The sequence below is a fragment of the Carlito syrichta genome, unplaced genomic scaffold, assembly GCF_000164805.1.
Source record: "Carlito syrichta isolate Samal-C Ts95f unplaced genomic scaffold, Tarsius_syrichta-2.0.1 Scaffold308813, whole genome shotgun sequence".
NCBI lineage: Eukaryota > Metazoa > Chordata > Mammalia > Primates > Tarsiidae > Carlito > Carlito syrichta.
This window is the reverse complement of record NW_007252909.1, coordinates 296540-323417: the sequence shown is the minus strand read 5'-3', so window position 1 is coordinate 323417 and position 26878 is coordinate 296540. Positions and strand designations below refer to the sequence as shown.

Here is a 26878-nt window from a genome sequence, read left to right as displayed (position 1 = left end):
AAAAGAGTATGGTAACTGAATAGATTTACAAAAGATTTCATTTTAGCAAATGCCATTTAAAAAACAACTTCTAAATGGAAACAATGCTTTGCTGATATAAACAGAGTGAGAATAAAAAACTGTAATTTCGATTTTAAACAATACAAGCCTACAATAATGCAACCAATGAAAATATGAAAGTCAGAGACAGTACACTTGCACCTTATCCCTCACCCAGGCCCCATTCTTAAGCGGGTTAGGCTTAAGTTCCTGTGAAGGGAGGATGACAGGAAGAGGGCCAGGACACTAGGAACAGCAGGGAAAGCAAGTCCTCACATCCCCAGTGTTTCTCAACCCACTCTCTCCACATCAGGTCCATGACACTCATCAAGCAACCAGAAAATCCCTGTCATCAGTGCCACCATTAAGTCCCAGCAGCACGCAGTTCCAAAGACAGCTTCAGTGCAATAAAGGTAAAGACACAGTCATCCTACTGTTGTTCTATACAACAGCAAATATCTCAGACGCACACACCGCCCAGGGAATCTGAAAAGAAGACATGACATTCTCACTACCAGGAAACTTATATATAGTAGACTCTCTTAGTCTACTGCAGTAAGGAATTAGAAAAAAATGACCTCTTCTTGTGTGGTTAGAAATGGGGGTAGATGAAAGTTGGAAGATACTTCTGCTGCTCCCCCCACAAACAGTTCTTACCACTAAGTAACACATAACCATTTCTCTACTTTATCCCCCTGTAGTGTAGCCACAGATTAAGAATGGGAATATGAGAAGCTTGGGGAAACCTCTCTCCCAAACAGACATAATTCAAGTTGGTCAAAATTGGCACAGGCAATCATTCCAAATCTCTAAAGATGGACCAAAGAGCATGCAAGAAATTGAGAAGCATCTATTCAACAGAATCTACAGACCTGTGGCAGGTCGGGGCATGTGAGCTGGGAACTGCCCCCATAGCTCTGTTCTACAGTGCTGCTCCAATGGCCAAGGAGCAGTTCCCAACTCCCTAGCCCCTGGGGTGCAGGAACTGTTCCAGGAGGTTTCGGCAACGGATAAGCACCTGCAGATTCCTCCAAGCTCTGTGCTGCAGAGGCCTGTGTTGAGCAGGTGGTAGTGCCTGTGCTCCAACCCCCATCTCCTGCTTTACACAGGGCGTGGGACAGCAGGTGAGAGTATTGCAGGAAAGCTGACCCCATGGGCCTGGCGGCCCATGAACAACTCCCAGCTTTGCCAGTGTCTGAGGACAGAAGCCCTATCCCGGTACACTCAGCAGCCAGTGAATATCAGCAGATGCCAAGCTCTCCGGCTGGGTGCAGAAGACCCTCACTGGGTGGTAGCAGCAGCATCACCTGGATGGCAGCACAGGGTACACATAGGACAGACGCAGGTTGGGGCAAGCAGTGAACCCATGCTCCTCCAATATCCGCTCCATAAGTTTTGCCCAGGAGAGCATAAGAAGAAGCCTTGCAAACTGGCAAAACTCTGCTCTGGGCCACAGGCCCATCTTCCATTGGATCACAGTGTGGAGCAAATTCTGTCCCGGGGAATTGAAAAGTAAAATAACTGAAATGAAATTTTTACTAGTGGGACTCAGTTGTAGATCTGAGCTGACAGAAGAATGAATCAGCAAACATGAAGAAGATAGGGATTATGCAATATGAAAGAAGATAGAGAAAAAATAATGAAGGAAAAAGAACAAAGCAGCAGAGAAAGGTAGAACACCATTAAGCAGATGAACATGTATACAATGGGAGAACAAGAAGGAGAACAAAGAAAGGAGCAGAAGAATGCTCAAATAAATAATGGTTAAAAATGTTCCACAATGATCTACAAATTCAAGCTCAATGAACTTCAAATAGATTAAATTCAAGGAGATCATACCCAGACACATCACAGTCAAAATTAACATCAAAGACAAAAAAAAAATCTTGAAGACAGCAAGAACTCTTCATTTACAAAGAAATTCCAATATGATTAACAGATTTCTCATTAGAAACAATGAAGGCCAGAAAGCAGTAGGAAAACATATTTTAATAAGCTGAGGGAAAAAACCAACAATCTTATACTCTCTAAATCTACCTTTCAAAATGAGAACAAAATAAAAGCATCCCCAGATAAACAAAAACTGAGAGAATTCCTTATTAATAACAGGCTTCCCTTACAATAAATATTAAAGTTCTTCAGGCTGAAAGCAAGTGGCACAAACAGTAATTCAAATTCACACAAACAAAGAACACTGGTAAAGGTAATCACATGGGCAATTACACAAGACAGTATAGCAGCTTCTCCTTTTTCCTCTTAACTGATTTAAAGAACTGCATAAAATCATATGTACATAATATATTGTTAGGCTACAGCATATAGAAATGTAATATGTTCGACAATAACAGCACAAAGGAGGCAGGTGAAAAATGACATCAGATGGTAACTCAAATCCATAAAGAAAAGTGAAAAGAATCAGTATATAAGGTTAATATAGAAAACTCTATAAATATGTACTTCTCCTCCTTTCTTTTCTCAGAATTTTTTAAAGACATGAAATCATAGAAAGTAATAATTATAACAAGGTACTGTTGAGTTTGTAATATACAGTAATAACATGTATAACAATAATGGCACAAAAAGGGGGGAAGGGAATAGCGCTATGTAAGAGTATAGTTTCTGTATCTCATGGGAATCAATTTAGCATAAATTTGAAGTAGATTCTGATAAGATGTGTATTGTAAGCCCTAGAAAAACCACTAAGAAAACAACTCAGAAAAATAAATAATTAAGGAATCAAAACGTGACACTAGAAAACATGCACTTAATACAAAAGAAGGCAGTAAAGATCATACAGAAGGTCAAAAAATATATGAGATAAAGGAAAAAATCCAAAGGCAGAGGTAAATGCAGCCATATCAATAATAACATTAAATGTGAATGGTTTAAACAACCCAATCAAAAGGCAAAGATTTTCAGACTAGATTTAAAAAAAAATACATCCAATGGCATGCTGTCTATGGGAGATGCACTTTAGATTCAAAGATGTAAACAGGATGAAAGTAAAAGAATAAAAAAAGATATACCATGCAAACAGCAACCATAAACAAGATGGAGTAGTTATAATACTATCAGACAAATCAAACTTAAAACAAAAAATATTACTAGAAATAGTTTTTTGGGTTTCTTTTGAGACAGCATCTTACACCGCCACACACGCTGGGGTGCAATCACAGCTCACTATAATCTAGACATCCTGGCCTCAAGTGATCTACCCTCTCTGGCCTTCCAAAGCACTAGGAATAAAGGCATGAGCACTACACTGGGACTAGGAGAAACATTTTAAAATCATAAAAAGGTCAATTTGCTAGGAAGATATAACAATTATAAACATACACACGGCCGGGCTCGGTGGCTCTGCCTGTAATCCCAGCACTTTGGGAGGCCGAGGCGAGTGGATTGCCTGAGCCTGTGGGTTCGAGACCCGCCTGGGCAACTAGGTGAGGCCTCGGCTCTACAATAAATCAAATATTAGCCAGGCGTGGTAGTTCCCGCTACTTGGAAGGCTGAGGCGGAAGGACTGCCGGAGCCCAGCAGGATGAGGCTGCGGTGGTCAGGAGCATGCCACTACACTTCAGTCTGGGTGACAAAGTGAGACTCCAACTCAAAAAATAAAAATAATAAAAATAAACATACACACAATGTGCTACAGTCTCTCAAAACATATGAGGCAAAAATCGTGTTCTCCTCTATGGTTCAGGCCCCAGCAACACGTGATGGATTCACGTGTTGTATCTGCACAACTCTGTCTACCTCTCACACCTTACTATCTTACGGTTACTTTCCAGAGCTCCTCTCTTCAAACTGAATTTCTCAAGGTCTTCACATCTTGGTGCTTAGCATTTAAATTGTGCTTTTTTTTCCCAACTTGGCATTAAATTGAAACCATTTTATTACTGTAGGATATAAATCCAGAATCATATAAAAAAGAACGATCTTTCTGAATCTCTTACCATTTTAAGCATTAAAGAGACATAAGTTCAAATGATGTACAAAGCACAGGATATAAAATAAAAAACATGTTCTCTAAACAAAAGAAAACTATATACAGCAAAAATGCCATGAGTATTCCTTCTACTTCAGTTTGAAGGTTATCTAATTTTACTTTTAATTCCAACTCATTCTAAGTTCATTCTGATTTAACTCTGTGTTAGCTACCTTATTTTCATAATAGTGGAAGGTAGACTATTGTCAAATGCCCTCCTACATTTTAGTCAGAATCTTTGTTAAAGAAGAGACCTTATTTTTCCCCATCAATGCAACTGACACCACTTGCTCTGCTTGCTCTATAACACAACACAGATTTGAGGTTCACTTTAAGTTATACACCATTAAGGAAAACCCAGGGTGTATGAAAACATTTTATTTTCCAAATATATCTTCACTGGTATCCAAATATGCCTATTCTGGCATTCAAAATTTTTAAATGCTTACACTGGTGTTCAACTGAGATAAACAGGATCAGTTTTTGCTCCTTGGAGAAAAAGACCCTGGGACGATATGTCTCAAAATTTTTGACTGCAGTAACTTCTGGGGTTGAAGAGAGGGCTGAAGAGAGTGAATGAACAACCATGCTCTGGTGCCTTAGAACGTCTCTGAAGTTACATGTTTAATATTTACAGGTCATTGGCTGAGCACGGTGGCTCACACCTATAATCCCAGCACTTTGGGAGGCCAAGGTGAGAGGACTGCCTGAGCCCACGGGTTTGAGACCAGCCTGGGCAACTTGGCAAGACCTCGTCTCTACAATAAATCAAAAAATTAGCTGGACGTGGTGGCGTGTGCCTGTAGTTCCAGCTACTTGGAAGGCTGAGGTGGAAGGATCACCTGAGCCCAGCAGGTTGAGGCTGCGGTGGCCGTGAGAGTTCCACTGCACTGCAGCCTGGTGACAGAGTGAGACTCCAACTCAAAAAGAAAAAAAAGACCAAAAAAACAATATTTACAGGTCACACAAATGCTGTCCTGTGTGTTCTTTTAACATGAATAAACATATTTTTCCAAAAAAAATTTTTAGCAAAATTGATAGCCCAGGAAGATACACCTTATTTATCCTACAGCTTCCAAGTTTCTTGGGGAACACCATGACACTGTTAGTGAACAAGTAACCCAGGCTGAGAAACTGAGTCTCTGGTAAACATCAAGCCTGGCTCAGGATCAAGAGGGAGCAAAAATCAAGGCTCAGTTGACCCTGATGTCACGGCAGGACTACCAAGTTTTCTGGACTTCAGGCCCTGCTTGCTGCTCCCTGTCAGCCCTCCATTCTTTCCATGGCTGGTTTCTAGGCCAGCCTGAATGGAAAAATCATAAAGAAGAAGCCGGGATCGGTGACTCAGCCTGCAATCCCGCGTCTTGGGAGGCTGAGGTGAGTGGAATGCCTTAGCCCGTGGGTTCAAGACCCACCTGGGCAACTTGGCGAGACCTCATCTCTACAATAAATAAAAAATTAGCTGGGCGTGGTAGCGCACACCTGTAGCTCCGGCTACTTGGAAGGCTGAGGCGGAAGGATCGCTAGAACCCAACAGGTCGAGGCTGCGGTGGCCAGGAGCGGCCATGGCACTCCAGTCTGGGCGACAGAGTGAGACTCCAACTCAAAAAAAAAAATAAAGAAGACCCCTAGAATTATTTTCAATAACTCAAATATTTAAGGAAATATTTACCTTTTCCTAATACTAAATGACATTTCCTAATATTAAAAATGTCGTTACTACCTACATTCTCTCAACTTAAAAAGGTAAAAATTATAAGAGAACTATATAAGTTGGAGCACATGATTAAATTGTATCGTGCATATTCAAATGGGGCATTTTATTCATTCATTCATTTATTTATTTTTATTTTCGAAAACAAGATTTATTGAAAAGATAGAAAAGCTTTCACAGTGGGAGAGGACCCGAGGAGGTTGCCTGAGGCATCCTTTTAAAAGAGAAACACTTGAACTGCAGAATCTGTACTCCAAAGAGATCACAGAGACCCAGATACCAGTGTTATCCCATTATGCTCAACTTATATCATTCTTTAGGGGTTAACAGGCGAGAGACCCTGGGATTATGGTTATGGCCATCACAGGGGAGTGGAGTTTGTTGAGAGATCAAATACATACCTAACAACAATGATCTATTTGAGAACAATGTTGGCTTTTCTTTTAAATGAAATCATGTATTTTGTGTTTTATGAATCATAAGATAAAAAAGTACATCTAAGCTTTTGTTTCTCATAAAAAATTTGGGTCTTCACAAGTCAATGTTATGCAAGAAAGAATAAACAGTTCATGTAAATGAAGGCAACACACAATAAAATATCAACTCAAAATTTTAAATAAATGCTCAACAAAATCAGACAATGTTACTAAGAAAATGTTAGCAATTTGCAAAAAACAACTAAAGTACCTCTGCATTATTATAAAAAGCTGTGCTATTTTTTTCTTGTACATCTTCCCCTCGTGCTGTAAAGAAAGTTAGTGGGTAGAAATCTTTGTGTGCTGGTTGCTTTCCACTGGCCATCAGTTTGCCCTCGTAGAAAAGCTCAGAGGTATAACTGCCAAAAAAGAAAAAAAAGAGTAATCTGTCATCGAAATTGATTTCACTCAAAAGAAAAAAAATCAGTCAATTCTAATAATATTGCTTTATGTCCATGGTTAATTTCAGTCCAAACATCTCATACTCATCAAGAATTTCTCCAAAAATAGTAACAGTAGGCTACTGGTATGATATTATTAAATGGAAAGATTTTGGTAAGGTATGAAGCCAGAATGGAAAGAAAAGGAAGAAATGATAACAGTTCAATATGAGATGAGACCTTTACTCTATGAGGAAATTTGCTAGCCAATCTATTTTCTTGGTTAATATATATTTTTATTTAAGTGGATCACATACAGTCATGTATCACATAACGATATTTTGGTCAATGACAAACTATATACATGATGTTGGACCCATAAGATCACAATACAGTAGTTTTACCATATCTTTTCTATGTGTAGATACACAAATCTTTATCACTGTATTACAACTGTTTACAGTATTCAGTACAGTGACATGCTATACAAGTTTGTAGCCTAGGAGCAACAGGCTACATCACATAGTCTAGGTGTTGTAGTAGGCTATGCCATTAAGGTTAGCATAAGTACACTCTGTGATGCTCACATGACAAAACACCTAATGACACATTCCTCAGACTGTATCTCTGTCACTAAGCAATACAGGACTGTATTAATACATGCAAACACACATATATACAGACATGGAAACAGTGCACACAACTGGGACAGTCAAGTCTTCAACCGCAAAATGAACCGACTTTACTGATGAAGATTCCATTTAGTATTTAACTCACCACTGACTATAGTAAATGACTGACAACAATAACAGAATCACATTTTGAGATCTGCTTTCAGAGTAGCTTAATGCTTTTCACATGACTGACATAATAAATTTTATTGAATTATTCTAAACTTTTAAAAAGTATAGTAAGTTTCTGGTGGGATAGTGTATGGAAAGGATCACAAAGGGGCTTTCCAAAGTCCTGGTAATAGGGGGGCCACCCCTTATCAACAAGGGTGCCTGAACGATGCATATTTGTATACCTAACCCTTAACTGTACCCCACAATTTTAAAATAAAAAATATGTTTAAAAAAAAAAAACAAGGTCCTGGTAATATTCCATTTCTTCACCCAGATGCTGGTTACATAGCACATGCAGGTTGTGACTATTCACTGAGCTGACACAGTATGTTTACTTTACAGATGTATTCTATATTTAACAGAAATATTTTTAAAACTTATTAATAAGTTTTGTGGTTTTTCTTCCTCCCTTTCTTCTTTCCTTTCTTTGTCAATATATTTATTACAGCATGTAGTTTTTTGTATAGGTTATATATTTAGTCACAAAAAAATGTCATAACTAACACAACCTAGAGTTTTAGTTTCCAGAATTGTCCTTTTCTATGAAAAATTTTACAGCTCTGACTTTTGAAGTTTTCTTTTAACGACATAAAATTAAATAGAAATTTGCAGCAGCAGGGACACTGCATAACTCTGTTGGGAGTTCTCTGCCCTCAGTAACAGTGCCGTTTGGAGCGCCCTCTGACCAAACCACAGAAAGTGTGGTACAGAGGGGCAGTTCACACCTACTTGATGATAGCTTCATGGGAGCGGTAGTTCTCACACAGGAGGATCCGACATGGAAACTCGGCAGGGTAATGCTCATAGAGTCGGTCAAGTAATGAAACGTGAAGGTTTCTTTCCCTGGCAAATTCACTGTAAACAAAAGGACTGAGCTGTAACAGACAAACATACAGAGAAAATTTAACCGAATGTAAAAATAGTCTTTTTAAATTTACTTCTAAAAAAATTTGCTATGCTAAAACTTCAGATATGCCCCCAACATGCTACATGTGGGAGCAAACAAAATCAATTATATTTTCTGTGAGTAATTTTGCTACTATTAACAACTTGGTTAAAATTTCTAACTCTTCACTGCAGTATACCAACACTAACCTAGAGTTTCTACACAGAGGTTAATAAAGGGCTCCTCCAATGTAATAATAAATCACGCCTGCTTCAGCAATTTCACAAATGCAATCTATGGCATCACTGGATGAGTCAAAAATAGTTACTTCACTAAAGTGATCAATTATTTCCACTGATAAGCTGGTAGGACATTCAGCCTTAATAACTAACAAAACAATCCTTGATTATGTCTTTTACTACTAAAAACAAAATTAAACTACTTTGGGCACAGACACATAAATTGAATTTATTCCTCTACATTCAACTCTTTCCTGAATGTCCCGACAGCTGTAATATCATGTAGGTACAATCTTAATCAACTGTGCAGAAGAGAAAAAAAATGCCAAACTGCAAATTTGTAAAATAGAGATCTTAATAGAAAAATTTTATTTTTCTTTGTTATATATAGAGACATAAAATCAGCTATATTCTTTGAAATTTTGACTACAATTTTAATTAAGGTCTCTTGTTTTCTGATATCAAAAAATTAACCCTTCAGGTAAACAAATATTAAAGAACAGAAGTTGAGGAATTATAGAAATGATCATTTAAATTTTGTTTGATAAATAAAAGAATCTTGATATTGGATTTAAAGTCTGTCTAACATACTCAGTGATCGATCACAGAAACAAAGAACAGAGCACCGCATGTTCTCACTCATAAGCGAACTCTGAACATCTACCATAACACTATAAGAAAGGGACTGGCAGTAGTGGGATGCTGCCGGGAGGGAGGGGAGTGGAGAAGGAATGACACATCAACAAGGGTGCCTGACCACAAACCAGGCAAACTGGGGACCGAAGGGAGGTCCAACATTTTCCTGTACGATGACCACTTGTATGCCCGATCCTGAATTACACCCCACATCTTTAAATAAATGAATAAATAAACAGTGCAGCAATCAAACAAAGAAGAAATCTGATATCCACAATAAAAAAGGAATCTGATATCCATAATATAGAGAACTGAGCTTCAAATTAATAAACCTGAAAAGTATAACACTGATTGACACTCACTCATTCCAAACTGTTCATCCAAATAAAGAAGAAAAACAGAGTGGGGGAATAGTAATGTTTTATTCAGAATGACCAGTATTTCTCACTTAGTAGAGAACTATTTAAAGTACTTAAACTATAAAGCATGGCACAACTTCTCAGGACATTTTAGAAGACAGAGTATTAGGCACCAAATCACAACCAGAAGTTGCTTTCCACATGGTGACTCAGAGGGCACTTACCTGCATGTGATCACCAGCCAAGACAACCCGAGTGTTTTTAGTCGCTAGTGCTAGAGGCATAATGGTTTCACACTCCATAGCCTGGGCAGCTTCATCTAATAGAATGTGTGTGAAAAACCCTAGAAATACAGCGTAACCACATTAATGCACATTACAGCAGCAAGAAAGGCAGAAGCACTGTAGTTATCTTCTTGTCTGCTAAAGAAAGAGTATAGCTTGCTACCCTAAGAATGCCTGTCCTCAGTTTAGACAACTGTCAATTTAAAGGCAACTAAATGCTGACAGTCCCAAAGCCTTTTCACTGTTTATTTAGTAAAATAACACATATAAAACAAAGGTAGCTCATAAGTAATTCTACCCTAAACATGCATATTAGACATTAAAATAAAGAAAATCACCCCAAAATCTAATATAAAGGAGAAAGTTATAATCGAACTTGGATTGAAAACAAAGAGCATCTTATTAGCAAATTCACTAATTTGATTGTTTAGATTTATTTTACATATATACTTATATGTGGATATATATTATATGTTATATATGTAAATAAATAAATATATATATATATATATATATGACCCTACCTTGATTTTTAAAAATCACTGTTCTGCAAAAATGATGACTGATAACAAATGTAAAAAATGTACATTCTCGGCCAGGTATGGTGGCTCACATCTGTAAACCCAGCACTATGGGAGGCCGAGACAAGAGGACTGCTTGAGCCCAGGGGTTCGAGATCAGCCTAGGCAACTTGGCAAGCCCTTGTTTCTTTTTCTTTTCTTTTCTTTTTTTTTTTTGAGTTGGAGTCTCACTCTGTCGCCCAGACTGGAGTGCAGTGGCCGCTCCCGGCCACTGCAGCCTCGACCTGCTGGGCTCCGGCGATCCTTCTGCCTCAGCCTTCCAAGTAGCTGGAATTACAGAGCCCTTGTTTCTATAACACATTTTAAAAATTGGCTGGGAGTGGTGGCATGCACCTGTAGTTCCAGCTACTTTGAAGGCTGAAGTGGAAGGATTACCTGAGCCCAACAGGTGGAGGCTACCGTAGCCATGAGGGTGCCATTGCACTCCAGCCTGAATGACAGTGAGAATCTGATTCAAAAAACAAAAAAATTAAAAAGTACATTATTGAGGCCAGGTGCAGTGGCTCACGCCTGTAATTCCAACACTTTGGGAGACCAAGGAGAAAAGGATTGCTTGAGTCTAGGAGTTTGAGACTAGCCTGGGCAACATAATGAGAACTCAATCTCTTAATTTAAAAAAAAGTATATTATCAAGTGTCCCCCACATGCAGACACCTACAGGAGGAGCTACACGCTGGCTGCTGCTGCCACCACCCATCCAAAGGCAAAGGGTTCTTCTGTGTGTAGGAAGGAGGTTAAATTTCCTTTGCTGCTAGGAGGGGGAAACGAGAAAAAACTCTCCTTGGTGTCTCAATGGAGAGAAAAGATGCCCTTACTGCCAGCTTAGTGAGGTAGGGAGAAGGCGGCTCTCTTGTGACTTACAGAGCAAAGGAAGCAAAGTGCTTTCTTGACAGAATGGACAGTTAGTTATACAACTCTAGACTACAGTGGCATTATGGATCAATCAAGAATCCAGTGACTGGCTCAGGAATATAACCTCTATTTCTATCCCTGTTTCTACAAATATTAACAAGTTCCAAACAATCTGCTAACACAATACTCTCAGGCAACCTGTTTTTAAGTTGAGAACTTTTAAAATCTTATCAATCAGCGGTAATAACCACCAGTACCATCCATTCAAACAAATGGCTACAGCTGACAGGACAAGCATCAACAGCTGGCCTCTATTCACCAACAGTGGTCTAAGCATGTTACAGACACATGCATTTTTCTCCTATTGAGGGGAATTTGTACTTTTTTTATACAAGACTAATGAAAGAAAATAATCTTATATACAGGATCAAATTGAAAAACTGAAACTAATAAAAAAAAAAAAAAACCTGTTTTCATTAGATAACATTTTAATTAAATATAGCTAAGCCTGCACCAAGAACTGGATAAATCACGAAACAGTTATGACTACTGCTTAAGCTACAAAAGGTAACTTGACTTAATCAAAGTGACTTAGTCTGAGCCTTCCTTTTCATATCTATGAAATACCCCTCCATAGAGTTGATATAAGAGTTAAATGAAATAAAGTATAAACAACATCCAGGACAAAGGACCTAGTCGACTTTCAGTAAGTATTATTGGACTCTACATCTTCAAAGCTTTTCTTTACTCTTTCTTATAAAACTATACTGCTTAAGGTTTGGATTTCTAAACTATATGGCAAATATGCAGAGTATAATCATAATATAATGAGACTGACTGTTAAACAGACATACCAAAATTTACATTTCAAATACGTGTCATTCCATTCAAGTCCCTTGGGATGAAATATAACTTATTCCACTGATGCCACCACTGCTCAAAAACATTTTTGAAACTCTGCTTTTGTAACTGCCCTCACCAGCCAGCTATGAACTGCATGCACAAGAAAATAACTCTCATTACACGAGAGGCATGTATCACTCAGTTTGATCACCTGTCTCCTTCATCAGACAGGTCTCAAAAAACTGTTGAAGCCTTTCTAAAATTAAATCGATACTGAATAAAAATGCCTGATCCCTATTTCTTCATGTAAAATATATAGACACTTATCAAGGGCCTCTAGGTGTCTAGACCCTGGGTCAGGTACCAGGAATATAAGGTGAAGAGAACAGTCTCTACCTTCCAGGGACTCAGATGTTCAAAAGAATATGCCATTGGTTCTGAAGGCAATTCAAAAAAAGACAGCAAAAAAGTGTTGAGCAGTGTCAACAATTATGATATGGCAGCACGAAATGAATATTCCTCCAAAGCATCAACTTTGCAGTGACACTACTTTTTGATGGTTAAATTATGCCGTATTTACCACAACAAATTCTTGTCAACTTACATCTGTACTTGGCATAACACTAGTTTGATTTTACATAGTTCCTGTACCTAAATGTAATAATCCTAATAGTATATAAACAATTCTGTCATGATTGTCTCCACACTATATAATGCAAAAGTATTTTATGATAGACTTGAGAAAATTGTGAAAAATACCAGCACTGTCCAAACTCCAATTCTTCATATGACCAAATATGTCAAATATATAAATACCACCTGATTAATTAGAAAACAAATGGAACAGCAGTCACTAAAATGTCTAAACTAGGGACTGGCAAAATTCCTTCAGCAAAGGACCAAACCGTATACATTTTTTTTAACCCTTTGCACTCAGAGACATCTCACAGATCACCTACCAGCAACTCAACCGCGCTTTTTTACAAAATAGTGAAAAACGAATCATTTCATATTAAGTAGCATATATAGCATAGGAGTCAGTTAATTTATTGTAATGATATTTGGCTTATAATGGAATTCTGGACATTGAGGAATTTATTGATGGTCAAAAAAAATCAAAATTTTATATATTTTTCTAACCCGTAATAACGCGTAAAACAGTCACCGAAAAGCATTGCAGGCTCATTGATACATGTTGTGCAATAGTAATTTGTTGGACATCTTCCACCTGGTGTTTTTCTATTTGAGCAGAAAATGCAATCTTGTTTTCTTCCTCCCACATTAATATGTAATTTATTGTCCAGTCTGTGCACCACTGTGAAAGAACTTTAGCCTTTTTCTACATAACACCAGCTGATTTTTTTTACATATATCTCAGTATCTATTCCATTTCTTTATTCGTTTTGTGCAATTTAAATGGAAAACTTCAAGGAAAGACAGTTTTGAAAAATTTGAGCTGGCGTAAGTCTGTCCTGTATAATCATCAGTAATCTCTTTGTGTCCCCTCAGAGGGGACTTCCAAGTGCAAAGGGTTAAATTTTGTGGGCCATGTAATCAATCCCCTGCTGCAACAATTCAGCTCTCAGGTGCCTGTAGCACAAAAGAATCCACAGACAATAGTTAAATAAATCGGCATGGCTGTGTTCCTTCCAATAAGATTTTATTTACAAAAACAGGCAGTGAGTCAGATTTGACCCACAAGCTGCAGACTGCCACACCTTAGTCTAAACTGAATTCATTAACCCTAAACTTATAAGACACCAAATCTATATCTTCAGTTAGCATACCAGGTTCAAGGTCCAACTGACAGAGGTACTGGGAAGTATTCAATGTAACCACCACCACTCGATGTTTAAGAATATCTTCTTTCTGGGGCATCTGAAAGGTGGAATGTGTGCTTGAGATCAAACAGTACTGATGTACAACTGGGTGGACTGTCTTTACCCAGCGATTTCTGAAATATACCCTAAAAAAAGAAGATAAAATTTCTGATTTACTAATATCTTAATGGCATTTGGCTATTAAAATATTGACATTGTTATTTAATACTTTAATATCTGAAAATTAACAAACAAATTTGATAGCTGTTAACACTCTACTGAATTAGAATTTAACATACAACTGTTACTATATCCACTGTGACCCCCTACCAAAAAAAAAAAAAGATGGATACAGAAAATATATACACTACCCAAAATTAAATACCTAATTATTTTTAAGAGTTCAGATTAATTTTGCAACAGAATGACACATAAAAATAAGTATTATAAGTATTATGGTTTTTTAAGTTCAATACACTCCTATTCTAGAATTATTTTTTTCTATAATATTCTCACAAAAATATACGGGACTCATATTTTAATTATTTATGCGAATAAGAAATAGTGACCTGCATACTTATAACAGAAATTCAGAAGCTATTTTCATTTTACTTAAGGATGTATTCTCATACCTATATTTAAATAGACCTCTGCTTGAGGGTCTGAAATTTTAAAAATAAATTTAAGTTTTAAATGACCAGAATGTCTTAAGAAAGTGCATCTCTCCCATCAATTGCAAAAGAAATTTATACAACAGATTACTAAGACAGCACAGAAATGGCTCATCCATCCATTCATCCACCACCACCCATATCTAATCCACCCAGTAACTGAGATTTATGCTCTAGCACAGGGGCAGATGACATGGGGCTTGTGAGCGACCAGTCACAAGGGTTCTGGATTTACTGAGCTTAATGAAAACCTGTCAGAGTGTTCTGATGGGGCAGTCACATACATGGCTTGTGTTGTTAAAGAGCTACTCTGTTTCTCTGGGGGGCAGTATATGGGACCTGGTGAACAGTGGTGGCTGTAGAAATGGGCGACTTTGTACTGTTTGCTGATTCCTGTGGTGTAAAAATTACCCTCCTGGCCAATTTCACACTACAAGCAAGGTGTCACTGAACACGAACTTGGGAAGACATGTACATGATCAGCTCTCACAAGCTAGTACAAGTTGGAATGGAGGCAGAGGCAGGGTGTAGAAACAAGGAGACCAGTTAGGAGGTTATTGTAAGGGTCTGGACAAAAGAAGATGATGACTTGGACTAGGGTGGTAACAGCAGAGATATGAAAAAGGTCAGATTCACTAGACATTTTGAGAGTAACGTTGACAGAATCTGCTGATGAACTAGATGTGGAATCCAAGAGAAAGGATGATTCCAAGCCTTTGAAATGGGATGGATGGTGGTGGCGATTACAAAGGTGACAGAAGAGAGGAACAGATTTGGAGTAGAAATTGAGAGTTGAGTTTTAGACACATTCAGTAGACATCCATGCGGAGATACTCAGTAAGCAGGGTAATATATAAGTTTGGAGTTCAGGAGAACGCCGGAGGCAAGAGATATACAACTGAGAGAAATCCTGAAACTGGATGAGATCACCTGGAGAGTTAGATAAAAAAGAGGCGAGTGTAAGAAAGAATGACTCCAACATTTAAAGGCTGAGGAAAGGAAAGAGAAATAGTAAAGGAGACTAGGAAAGAGCAGTCAATGCAACAGGAAAGAACCCAGAAGAGTGGGGTGCGGGGTAGGGGAGCTACTGGAAGCAAAATGAAGAACGTGTTTCAGAGCAAAACAGACAGGAGAAACTGTGTCAAGAGCTGTTAAGGAGCTGAGTAAAATGAGGTCAGACCACAGGACTCAGCAACAAGGAAGCCACTAGGACAACCTCAATATGATGGCTTTCGAGTAAAAGCAAGGATAGGAGTCTGATTCGCTTAGGCCCAAGAGAGAAAAAGAAGTTCTGCCTCAAGGAACACAGATGAAGTCAAGGTGAGTTTTCGGTCTTTCTAAACAATAGGAACATACTAGTATATGTATATGCCGGCGGGGGTGGGGGGGCGAACCATGCAGATGAGGAGACGCTGAGTACCAAGGAAAGGGAAGAGCTCACTCACAAAAAAGGCAGAAATCAGGAAGGAGCAGGCACAGCTTAGAACGAAAGGGAAAGTAGCTGTTTAGCAGATGCAAATCAAATGGAGGATGTGTCAAAGGGAAGCTGTGAACATTCGCTCTTGATTGCGTCTCCTTCTTTGGTGAAATTACAAAGGTTAACAACCGAGTTTTATTTTTAATCACTATTATTCCTTTTTCATAGTTAAAAAGCTGAAGTGCTTACAGCCAGGACTCTAACATATATTCTTGCCCTCCTCTCTATGCCTCATTTCTTATTTCCAAAAGGTACATAGTAATCCAACCTCTGAAGGGTTTGGGAAAATCGAATGAGATACACACAGCATGTAGCACAACGCCTGGCCCCTACATACAGAAGTTCCTCACTTCCTTCACCCTTCATAGCAAAGCTGAAACTAAAACTGGCATTTTGAAACACACAGTTAATATTCAAAGTACATGCACAAATGCAAAAATGTAACATCATGACATGAATACAAGCAATCAAAACAATTAAGTTAAAAGACCCGCTGTTTACACCTTCCAAAAGAATATATTATGAGAAGTAGTTTATTTAATAAGCCATCATACTAAACAAAAAGATTCCAAAGAGGTTAAAGCAAAATCTGGTGCTTGATTAGTATACTTTCAGTTGTCTAATTCTTTGCTAACAATTACCTTTTCTCAAAGAGCAACATTTGTTATCAGGCTCTTGTTTCTTTGTATTAATGGCTTTCAATTTTATGGCCTCTGTACATTCGACTAGAGCTAACATATTATTTTTGGAAGCAAAGCAAAAATGTTTTTCAAAACGTAACGGTTTTTACTGTCTGATAGTTACAACTTGTAAATAACTTGTTTTTCTTAGACACTGGAATTTTATAATATTAAATCTTACAAATTGCTATTAGAAGTCAATTGTACGTATTTCTGGGTTTTTTTCTTTTTGTGGAGTCAAGGTTGCACTATGTCACCCAGGCTGTAGTAGAGTGGCATGATCAGGATTCACAGCAGTCTTGACCTTGGCTTGGGCGATCCTTCTACCTCACCATCCCAAGTAACTGGAACTACAGGTACATACCACCATGCCCAGCTAATTTTTAAAATTTTTTTGTAGAGACATGGTTTCACTATGTTGCCCAGGCTGGTCCCGAACTCCTGGGCTCAATCAATCCACCGGCTCCAGACTCCCAAAGTGCTGGGATTACAGGTGTGAGCCACCATGCCCAGCCTAAATATTTATTTATTAAATTTAAAAATTAATATCAAAATATTTTTAAATTCTTCAAACCAAACTACAACTGAGTTCATTTTTCCAATCAATTCAAGACCATGCTTGAAAGTGATATCAGGTGTGGGGAAAAATATAAATAATGTAGATAAATCTTGACTTAAATTTTACTCTATGTAAAATTACTTTCTTCAAAAGGTAAGTACTAGCTCACACAAAACATCTCTAGATGCATAAAAGTTAATCATGAAATAAATCCTGATTCTGGCTTACCTGTCTAAATACTCAATTTATTGGTAAGTCAACGTTAAAGCAAAACTACAGAGTCATACTTTCAAACTAGAATTTAACCCATCCCCAGATAACCTTTTACAGCTGATAGTGAAATAAAGGCATTTTCAGATATGCAAGAGCTCAAAAATATTTCCTCTTATGTACCATCTCATAAAGGTTGAAAACATTAAAAAGTGCATATACACTAAAAAGTTTTGTACCACCAAAACAAGATTTAAAAAAATCAAGAGAGGAAGACCTAAGATCTAGGAAACGGAATCTAATACAGGAGAAAAAAGTAATAGCAAAGTAATAGCAAAGAGAAGCACCAATATACAAAGAACAAACTAGTTCAGAAAGGAGGAGCAAGTTAAAATCCAGGAGGAGGCCGGGCTCGGTGGCTCAGCCTGTAATCCCGCGCCTTTGGGAGGCTGAGGTGAGTGGGTTGCCTGAGCCCGCGGGTTCGAGACCCGCCTGGGCAGCGAGACCTCATCTCTACAATAAATCAAAAAATCAGCTGAAAAATCAGCCGGGTGTGATAGCGTATGCCTGTAATTCCGGCTACTCGGAAGGCTGAGGCGGAAGGATCGCCGGAGCCCAGCAGGTCGAGGCTGCGGTGGCCGGGAGCGGCCACTACACTCCAGTCTGGGCGACAGAGTGAAACTCCAACTCAAAAAAATAAAATAAAATAAAATCCAGGAGGGAAGTCTCCAGGACAAAGAAAAAAAATAGCACTGATAAATTATCTAAGAGCTTTGACAGTATACAAACTTGCTTTGAGAGGTATTTACAGAGTTATTTAGGGTATGAAGACCTGGTCAGATGTTCAAAGAAAATGAAACAAATGAAAAAGAAAAATAAGTATTATTAATGCTAGAACAAAAAAAAAAAGGACATGAAAAGAAATATATATATTATTGAGCAAATAATTTACAGAATCATAATAATAAAAACACTAAAAATGAAGTTACCATAATAGAAAGTCAATGGATATCCAAAACCAAATTAAGATACAGCAGTTTATAATATATATGTCACACTTTTTTTTATATATTGCATACATATATAATTATTTTTTAATGGGAGTAAAACTCAGGAGAAGTAACTAAGAGAGTTGAAAGTGCCTGCCTTTGGGAATCATGTTTGGCAAGCAGTTGGTTAGGTAAGAAAAACACATTTTTTTTGCTATCAACTTTAAAATACAATGTGACCTTTTATAAGACTCTATGCATGTGATTTTTAAAATAAACATAAATACTAATCTAAAACAAAAGCCACCTATTTGAATACTTATGGAGAAACAAATTGTTGATATTTGAATTTAACCTCTCACTTATAAACAGCTTTGTAAAATTAAAATTGCCTGAGCCCGCGGGTTCGAGACCCGCCTGGGCAGGCGAGACCTCATCTCTACAATAAATCAAAGGAAAAAAAAAATGAGCCGGGCGTGGTATCGCACGCCTGGAGTTCCAGCTACTCAGAAGGCTGAGGCGGAAGGATCACCGGAGCCCAGCAGGTCGAGGCTGCAGTGGCTGGGAGCGGCCGCTGCACTCCAGTCTGGGTGACAGAGTGAGATTCCAACTCAAAAAAAAAAAAAGAATTCTCTCACATCTCCCACTAAAAAAGAGCCTTCATCTAACTCCCCATATTCTCCTATCCACTGCCCAATCTCCCCCTTTCACAGCGGAACTTCTCAGAAGCATGAGCCACATTGCCCTCTCCATTTACGAAGCTACTCAGTCCTATAGTCGTGAGCACGGCTCACCCTCCATCTAGTCACGAGACATAAACAGTTTCCATGCCACTGTATCACTGGGGCGCGGGGCATGAGTGTCTCCCAGGCCCAGGGAGCCACGTGACCTGGGGGCCCGAAGCCTCCCTCCCCTCGATACCAGGCTTCCCCGAAGTCTCCCTCCCCTCGATACCAGGCCTCGGCCTTTCTCTGCTCCCCTTCGCGCTCTCCAGCCTTCCCCCCCAGCTCTCTCCTCTCCCCTCTGACCACCTCACCCAGGCTCAGCCTCCAGTCACCACCATACCCTGGGGACTCGCACGTCTCTCTCCAGACAAGACCTCGCCCTGGCCTCTGAGCTCCAGGTTGCAGACCCAGCTGTTTACTTGAGATCTGTCTCCTCAAGGATGTTCCAAAGACAGCTCGAATGTAATATGCATAAGAACTCAACTCCTGGTCTTTTAAAATCTGTTCTAAACTTTCATAAAACACTAAAAATAAGTTATTTTGAAAAAGCAAAACAGAGGGCCAGGCACAGTGGCTCACGCCTCTAACCCCAGCACTTTGGGAGGCCAAGATAAGAAGGTTGCCTGATCCCATGGGTTCAAGACCAGCCTGGGTAACTTGGTGAGACCGCATCTCTACAATAAATCAAAAAAATTAGCCAGGCATGGAGGCGCGTGCCTGTGGTTCCAGCTACTTGGAAGGCTGAGGTGAAAGGATCACCTGAGTCAGCAGGTCGAGGCTGCGGTGGCCGGGAGCGTGCCACTGCCCTCCAGCCTGGGTGACAGAGTGAGACTCCAACTCAAAAAATAAATAAATAAATAAATGCAAAACAGAAAATGTATTAAATGTCTCAATATAAATTGTAGTTGAGGAAAGTAATGTATTTCTAAACCATTATAGATAGGAAGAATTGTAAACTCAGTAAAAGTAACCAGTATCACTTCTAAAAGATGCAAACGTTTAAATATGTTTTAGGCTTTTTAAAAAAGTCTAATCAGATCAGCACAGCAGAATTTATTTTTGTTTTTATTTATCATTCATTCATTCTTTGGGTCAGGGTTTCATTCTATCACCCAGACTAGAGTGCAGTGGCACAACCATGGCTCACCACAGTCTCGAACACTTGGGCTTTGGCGATCCTCCTGCCTCAGCGTCCCAAGTACCTGGGACTACAGGCACGAACTACCATGCCCAGCTAATTTTATTTTTTTTGTAGTGACAGGGTCTCGCTATCCTGCCTAGGCAGCTCTCAAATTCCTGGGCTCAAGCAGCCCTCCCTACTTTTCCACAAGCACCTTGGAAAGCTGCCTCAAGTTTAAGCTAGTAAGAATACAAAGTTCGATCACTGGGCCTATTCTCTTACAATATACTATTCTAGGGCTGACTTTACAAAGACTTTAGAATAAAAGTATACACATAACTTCCTGGAACATCACTTCTTATTCCACATGTCTAGATGCACTGTATGTTAGATTGCAACCTCCCAAGAAATAATTCTATATGGAAAGGCTAAATATAACCTAGTCAAATGATGGAACTAGTGTTCATCAACAACAGCGCTATAGCCCCAAATGTCAAATGACCTGTGCTAAGTCAACCAAGACTTGAGGGGTGGTCTTTACTCTGCTGTGCCCAAGTCAAGTAAACCATGATAATTGAGATTGTCACATTTCCTACGTAACACACACACACAACCACATGCTGCACCAACAATATAAGCAAACAAAACAACTTATCTTCATTAAAGTAAGAACAGCCGTAGCAAAAATGCTACCTACTCAACTTTCACTTATGAGCTAGAAGATATTAAAATCTGAAGCAACTAGTTGTTGATGAATGTGTCCTTCAATAAATACCAGGTTTCCATTTATAGTGATAGTATACATGTAATATTTTCTTATTAAATACAACTAGATTCCACTTAAAATAATTACTTCTGCTTTGTCTTCCAAAGGAAAAACAAAATATGGCATAAAAGCTTGTGTTAACAGGTCACACCACTTTTTTTCTTTTTTAATGCAATTCTAAAATCATTCAAATGGCTTTAATATGGTTACTGAAGAATTAAATAGCATAATTTCATTTTTCCATGCTTGGGTTCAAGTAGAAATAAAAGATTAGTGAGTTATGATTCAAAAGTGTGGTTAGAAATTAATTTGTACACAACAATTATATTCAAACAACCTAGGGCATGACATATTAGTTTGTAAAATGGCAAAACTAAACATTAATTCGTATAACAAAGAAAGCAAATGGTATAATAAACTATTTCATGGTTCTTTATTGTTTTCTGAAGAAAAGGATTTTTATTCCCCCACAATCCTGTATTTAAGTACATTTCATGTCCATATATACTCAGAGGACCTTTTTATATCAACCTAAAATTTTCTCTGACACGCTGTCTCTTAAATGATAGCAGAAAGTTGTTAAATACCAGTCAATTACACTTTGTTGCAGAAATCATTTCAATATTTATTATTCCCCTAATGTGCCGCTTCTATGAAATTACTTGGTCACAGTCCAAATTTTATTTCCATGAAAAACTGTCACTGCATGACTACTACTCTGCCATGCAAAGTATATTAGAATTTTAATTAAATTAGATTTGATTTAATCATATTTATGTTATTTCATCATACTAGCTTCTAGAGATATAGCAAAGTCTACTCAGATTGAAACAACATTTTTACAACAAAACTTAAAAAAGGATGTCTTTCTCTTACTTAATGTTTAAGAAATAAATGGTCAAAGACCTTCACATTTTACTTTAATTTAAATGGTTTCTTCAAAAGATATAACTTCCAAATGCCAATGCACAGTTAAAGATTTTGGTATTTCCAAAGTTACTAAAATCTTTACAGACACCTTTTCTTAAGAATAATAAAGTATGATACAGATACAAAATAAGCCTTAAAAAAATACCTGAGAGGTCTTGCCTGGGGATTGCCTGCTTCTACATATGGATGTAAATAATCCTTTATGTAGAGATCAGCAGCACTATTAGAATGGGTGCAAATGAGAATCCTGCTGAAATAAATGGTGCAAATAAAAAGAATGACAAAACACAAAACTATTCAAGCAGTATAACACCAAAAAAAAGCAGTGGCCACTTAATATTATACAGTTCCCTCAACCTACTCAGTAATCCCTAACGTTATTTAATTACGCCTTTACAAAACTACATTACTTTTTAAGCTAAAAAAGAAGTTTCCCCCAAATTATTTTAAACTCTATCATATAAAATATGTATTTCTAAACCCAACTCTTTTGGCTTTAAGAGATATCACCATTCCTTAGCACACCTGAAGTTTTGATGGCTATTTAAAAATTATCATCGTCTACATTGTCAATTTTTTTAAAACAGTATGTTTTAAGACAATTTAAGTTTTAGTGCTCTGTGGTTTGGGTTTGGGTTTTTTTCTTTCTTTCTTTCTTTTTTAAGAGCTGGATGAAACTGTCTTGTTAGCCCTTGTTTTGTATTTAAAACAAGAACAGAGGGCGTATCTTGCTAGTGAAATATGAGCACACATCCACCCTCTCACCTAGTCTCCTGCTGCTGCAGAATATGTCTGACGGCCTGAGCTACGGTGAACGTCTTGCCTGTCCCATAGGGTCCAATGATAAGCACAGGTGGCAGCTGTATTGAGAGCGGAGTGGTGATGGCCAGAACAGCCTCCTTCTGTTTTGCATTTAGTCGGGGATCCAGCTGCTCATCCCATTGTCTATGGAAAATAAAGATTTAAGAAAAACACATGCATCTCATGAATGAACAGAGCACGCCAGACAAGTCTCCTGAATTTCAGTGAACTACTTTAGCCAGTGAGGTAACACAGCATCTATAAAAACCAGTGCTCATCCTAAAACTGCTTTTCAGAAAATCGCAGCCAGGTTCAGTGGCTCAGCCTATAATCCCAGCGCTTTGGGAGGCCAAGGTGAGTGGACTGCCTGAGCCTGCGGGTTCGAGACCCGCCTGGCCAACTTGGCAAGACCTCATCTCTACAATAAATCAAAAATTAGCCGGGCATGGTAGCGTATGCCTAAAGTTCCAGCTACTTGGAAGGAGGAGGCGGAAGGATCGCCGCAGCCCAGCAGGTCGAGGCTGCAGTGGCCGGGAGCAGCCACTGCACTCCAGTCTGGGTGACAGAGTGAGACTCCAACTCCAAAAAAAAAAAAAACAAAAGAAAATGACGCAACAGTGTCAGTGTTGAGATTTCTACCAAGCAAATCAAAACTACCTTTATCTTGTCCTAAATCCCAAGTACAACAAGATTTTTATAACTAATCTAAAGAAATCACACACTTCTACTCTACTGCTGCCAAGTAAGTAGTAATGGCAATGTTTCAAAAATGCCAATTCTGTCTGTTACATAAAAGCATCAGAAAACTTTCTTCTGACAGTAACACTTTTCATAACAAGTAAAATGGAAGAGAGAAACTAACTGAACTTCAAATTCTAATCCATTGAAAGATCTCCTAATAAGGTTTAAAACAAGAGGAAAAGAAAAAACCTGTTTGTCCCTGGTTAAGAGATAACAAATTTTTTAAAAGATCTTAATTTAGAAAATAATTTCTTTTTAAGTATCAAAAGTTTGGCTAGGCACAGTGGCTCACGCTTGTAATCCCAGCACTTTGGGAGTGGGAGGTGAGAGGGTTGCCTGAACGCATGGGTTCAAGACCAGCCTCGGCAACATTCAAGACCTCTAGAATAAATATTTTTTAAGTATCAAAAGCCAAACAAAATGTTTTCTAATATTTTCACATAAACACGCATACACACACGAATAATATGCATATCTATTTTTCAGAGGAGGGAACACCTGTCACAGCAGCGCAAGTGGCTACTGTCATGAGATCTATCTTACTAGTATCCCTTCCATGACTTGGCTAAGTTTCGAAGATTTAAATGGACAGCACATGATGGAACAGATCAAACCAAGTAGAGAATCAACAGCATTCTTTCTCACAACTACAATTCAATACTAAAAATCGCAACAACTATGGCAAAAATAATAGGGATATGAAACAAAATAGGAAGGGAGTGTAAGGAAAATCTTACAAAATTTGCAAAGTACCTGCAAAATAATCCTGAAATAGAAGCAGAGTTTAGACAGGAAAATTCCCTCTCTGTGAGAGTACACTCAAATCAGAAGCTGGTTACTTATGGCAAATAACGCCATCAGATTTTTAAAAAAATATAACTAATGTTATGACAGATAATCCGAAACCCACATTCTTCCTAAAAAATGTAAAAACTTAGAAAACAATCTTGATCATATAAACATGCTGCTACTTATTTTTCTGAAGATAAAAATGTTTTTTAAGTTTAAAAAAAAGACTGAGCAGTGACACTAGATTTTTTTGCAAACCATTCACTAAATCTCAAGCGTTTTACCCTCAAAGGATCCCTCAGCATTAGCCAGCTTATTTACTCATAATTCTGCCAGTACCTAGCAATGTTCCATCTTCTGTAAATGAGAAAACTGTATTAGGTGATCGCCAGGTTCAGACCTAATGTATGTGGCAAACACTGAGGAACGGCTATGCCAAAACCTTCACAGCACCCCAGCCCCTCTGCCGCCTTCTAGCCTAGCCCGCTATGATGCTCCATTTCCCAGACTTCTTTGCCAAAGACCCAATTCTGGTTATCTAGATGCAGGAAGAAGTCTCTGAGAAGGGCTTCTATGTCCAATAAAACAAAAACAAGGCCTCATTTGTCATAATTTTTTAAAAACCAGAGAAAGTCCTTCTTGCTCCTTAACCATCTCCCTCAGCTGACTGACACAAACTGGAAGTAAATAAAACTACAGCTGTCACTAACAACCATGAGGCAACAAGCATCAAGAAACCCAACAAGCTCTCCATGGCAGAGAGAACGAGATGTGTATTCTTGACAGCACCACTGAGTCTCTACACAGCACCACATCCTCTACTACTGAGCTGATAATTCTACTTTTTAAAACCACAGTTAGTTCAGTACACTATTACTTGAACCCATACCTGACCACTATGATTCTATAATGCCTGCCCAAAGGATTCTTCATCGGCTCATGAAGATAATGACATTGGCACACACGGTTATTTTAAAGATCAAATGAGATGATACATGTAAAGCTGATTAGAAAAATGACTGAGCTGCTCATGGACTGACAGAATCAATATTGTCATGATGTTCATCCTACCCAAGGCAATCTACAAATTCAATGCAATACCCATTAAATTACCAACATCATTCTTCTCAGACCTGGACACAACAACACAGAAATTCATACAGAAACAAAAAAGAACATGAATAGTCAAAATAATCCTCAGCAAAAGAAACAAGGCAGGAGGTATCGTGCATCCAGACTTTAAACTTTACTATAAGGCTGCAATAATCAAAACAGTCTGGTATTGGAACGAGAATAGGCCTACAGACTAATGGAACAGGATAGAGATTCTGGAAGCAAAAACTCAATATCTTAATAAACTCATCTTGACAAAGTCATCAATAACAACCACTGGGGAGAAGAGACCTTATTCAACAATTGGTGCTTGGAAAACTGGCTGACCACATGCAGAAAAATGAAACAGGACCTCCACTTATTGCTATATACAAAAACCAACTCTAAATGGATCAAAGACCTAAGTGTAAAACCTCAAACTTTAAGAAATTTAGAAGAAAGCACAAGAGACACCCTTACACACATTGGAGCAGGCAAGCAATTCTTGGTCATAACCCCAAAAGAATATGCCAGAAATGATAAGATAGACAAATGAAACTTCATCAAACTGAAAAGTTTTTGCACAGCAAAAGAAACCATCAAGAGAGCAGGGAGATAAGCCACAAAATGGAAAAAATATTTGTTGACTACATATCTGACAAAGGCATCCAGGATTTACAAGGAACTCAAACGAGTTGCAAGGAAAAAAACAAACAATCCTATTTTAAAATGGGCAGGGGACATGAATAGACACTTCTCAAAGAAGATACATGAGCAGCCAACAGATACATGAAAAAATGCTCAGCCTCACTAATCATCAGAGAAACGCAAATCTAAACCACACTGAGATACCACCTTACCCCTGTAAGACAACAGATGCTGGTGCAGGTACGGAGTAGCGTAGATGCTCCTACACTGTTGGTGGGAGTGCAAGCCAGTCCAACTTCTACAGAAAATAGTATGACAATACTTAAGAGAACTAGAAATAGACCTTGCATATGATCCAGCAATCCCCCTTCTAGGAATATACCCAGAGAAGCAAAAATCGTTCTACAAAAAAGATACTTGCATAGGCATGTGCACTGCTGCACTATTCACAATAGCAAAAACATGTAACCAACCCTACTGCCCTTTGAAAGTAGACTGGATAAAGAAAACATGTATATATATATATATACACACACACACACACACACACACAATGGAATACTGCGCAGCCACAAAGAAGGACAAAATCATGAACTTCTCAGCAAATTGGATGGAATTTGAGATAATCATTCTTAGCAATCTATCACAGAAACAAAGAACAAAAAAACACAAGTGTTTACTCAAAAGTGAGACCTGATCATTACAATGGCACAAGGAAGGGATGGGCAGTCTCAGGACACT

At 38.3% G+C, this 26878-nt stretch overlaps 1 protein-coding gene across 1 annotated transcript in view; it reads right to left on the bottom strand.

Moving 5' to 3' along the window:
* HELZ (helicase with zinc finger) overlaps positions 1-26878 on the bottom strand; it is a 164149-nt gene that overhangs the window by 59901 nt on the left and 77370 nt on the right. The window contains exons 15-20 of the mRNA XM_021716430.1: positions 22832-23011; positions 22212-22313; positions 13907-14085; positions 9784-9902; positions 8169-8314; positions 6426-6573 (exon numbers count right to left, since the gene is read on the bottom strand). Coding sequence (XP_021572105.1) covers positions 6426-6573; positions 8169-8314; positions 9784-9902; positions 13907-14085; positions 22212-22313; positions 22832-23011 — 874 coding nt within the window. The remainder of the gene's footprint in view (positions 1-6425; positions 6574-8168; positions 8315-9783; positions 9903-13906; positions 14086-22211; positions 22314-22831; positions 23012-26878) is intronic.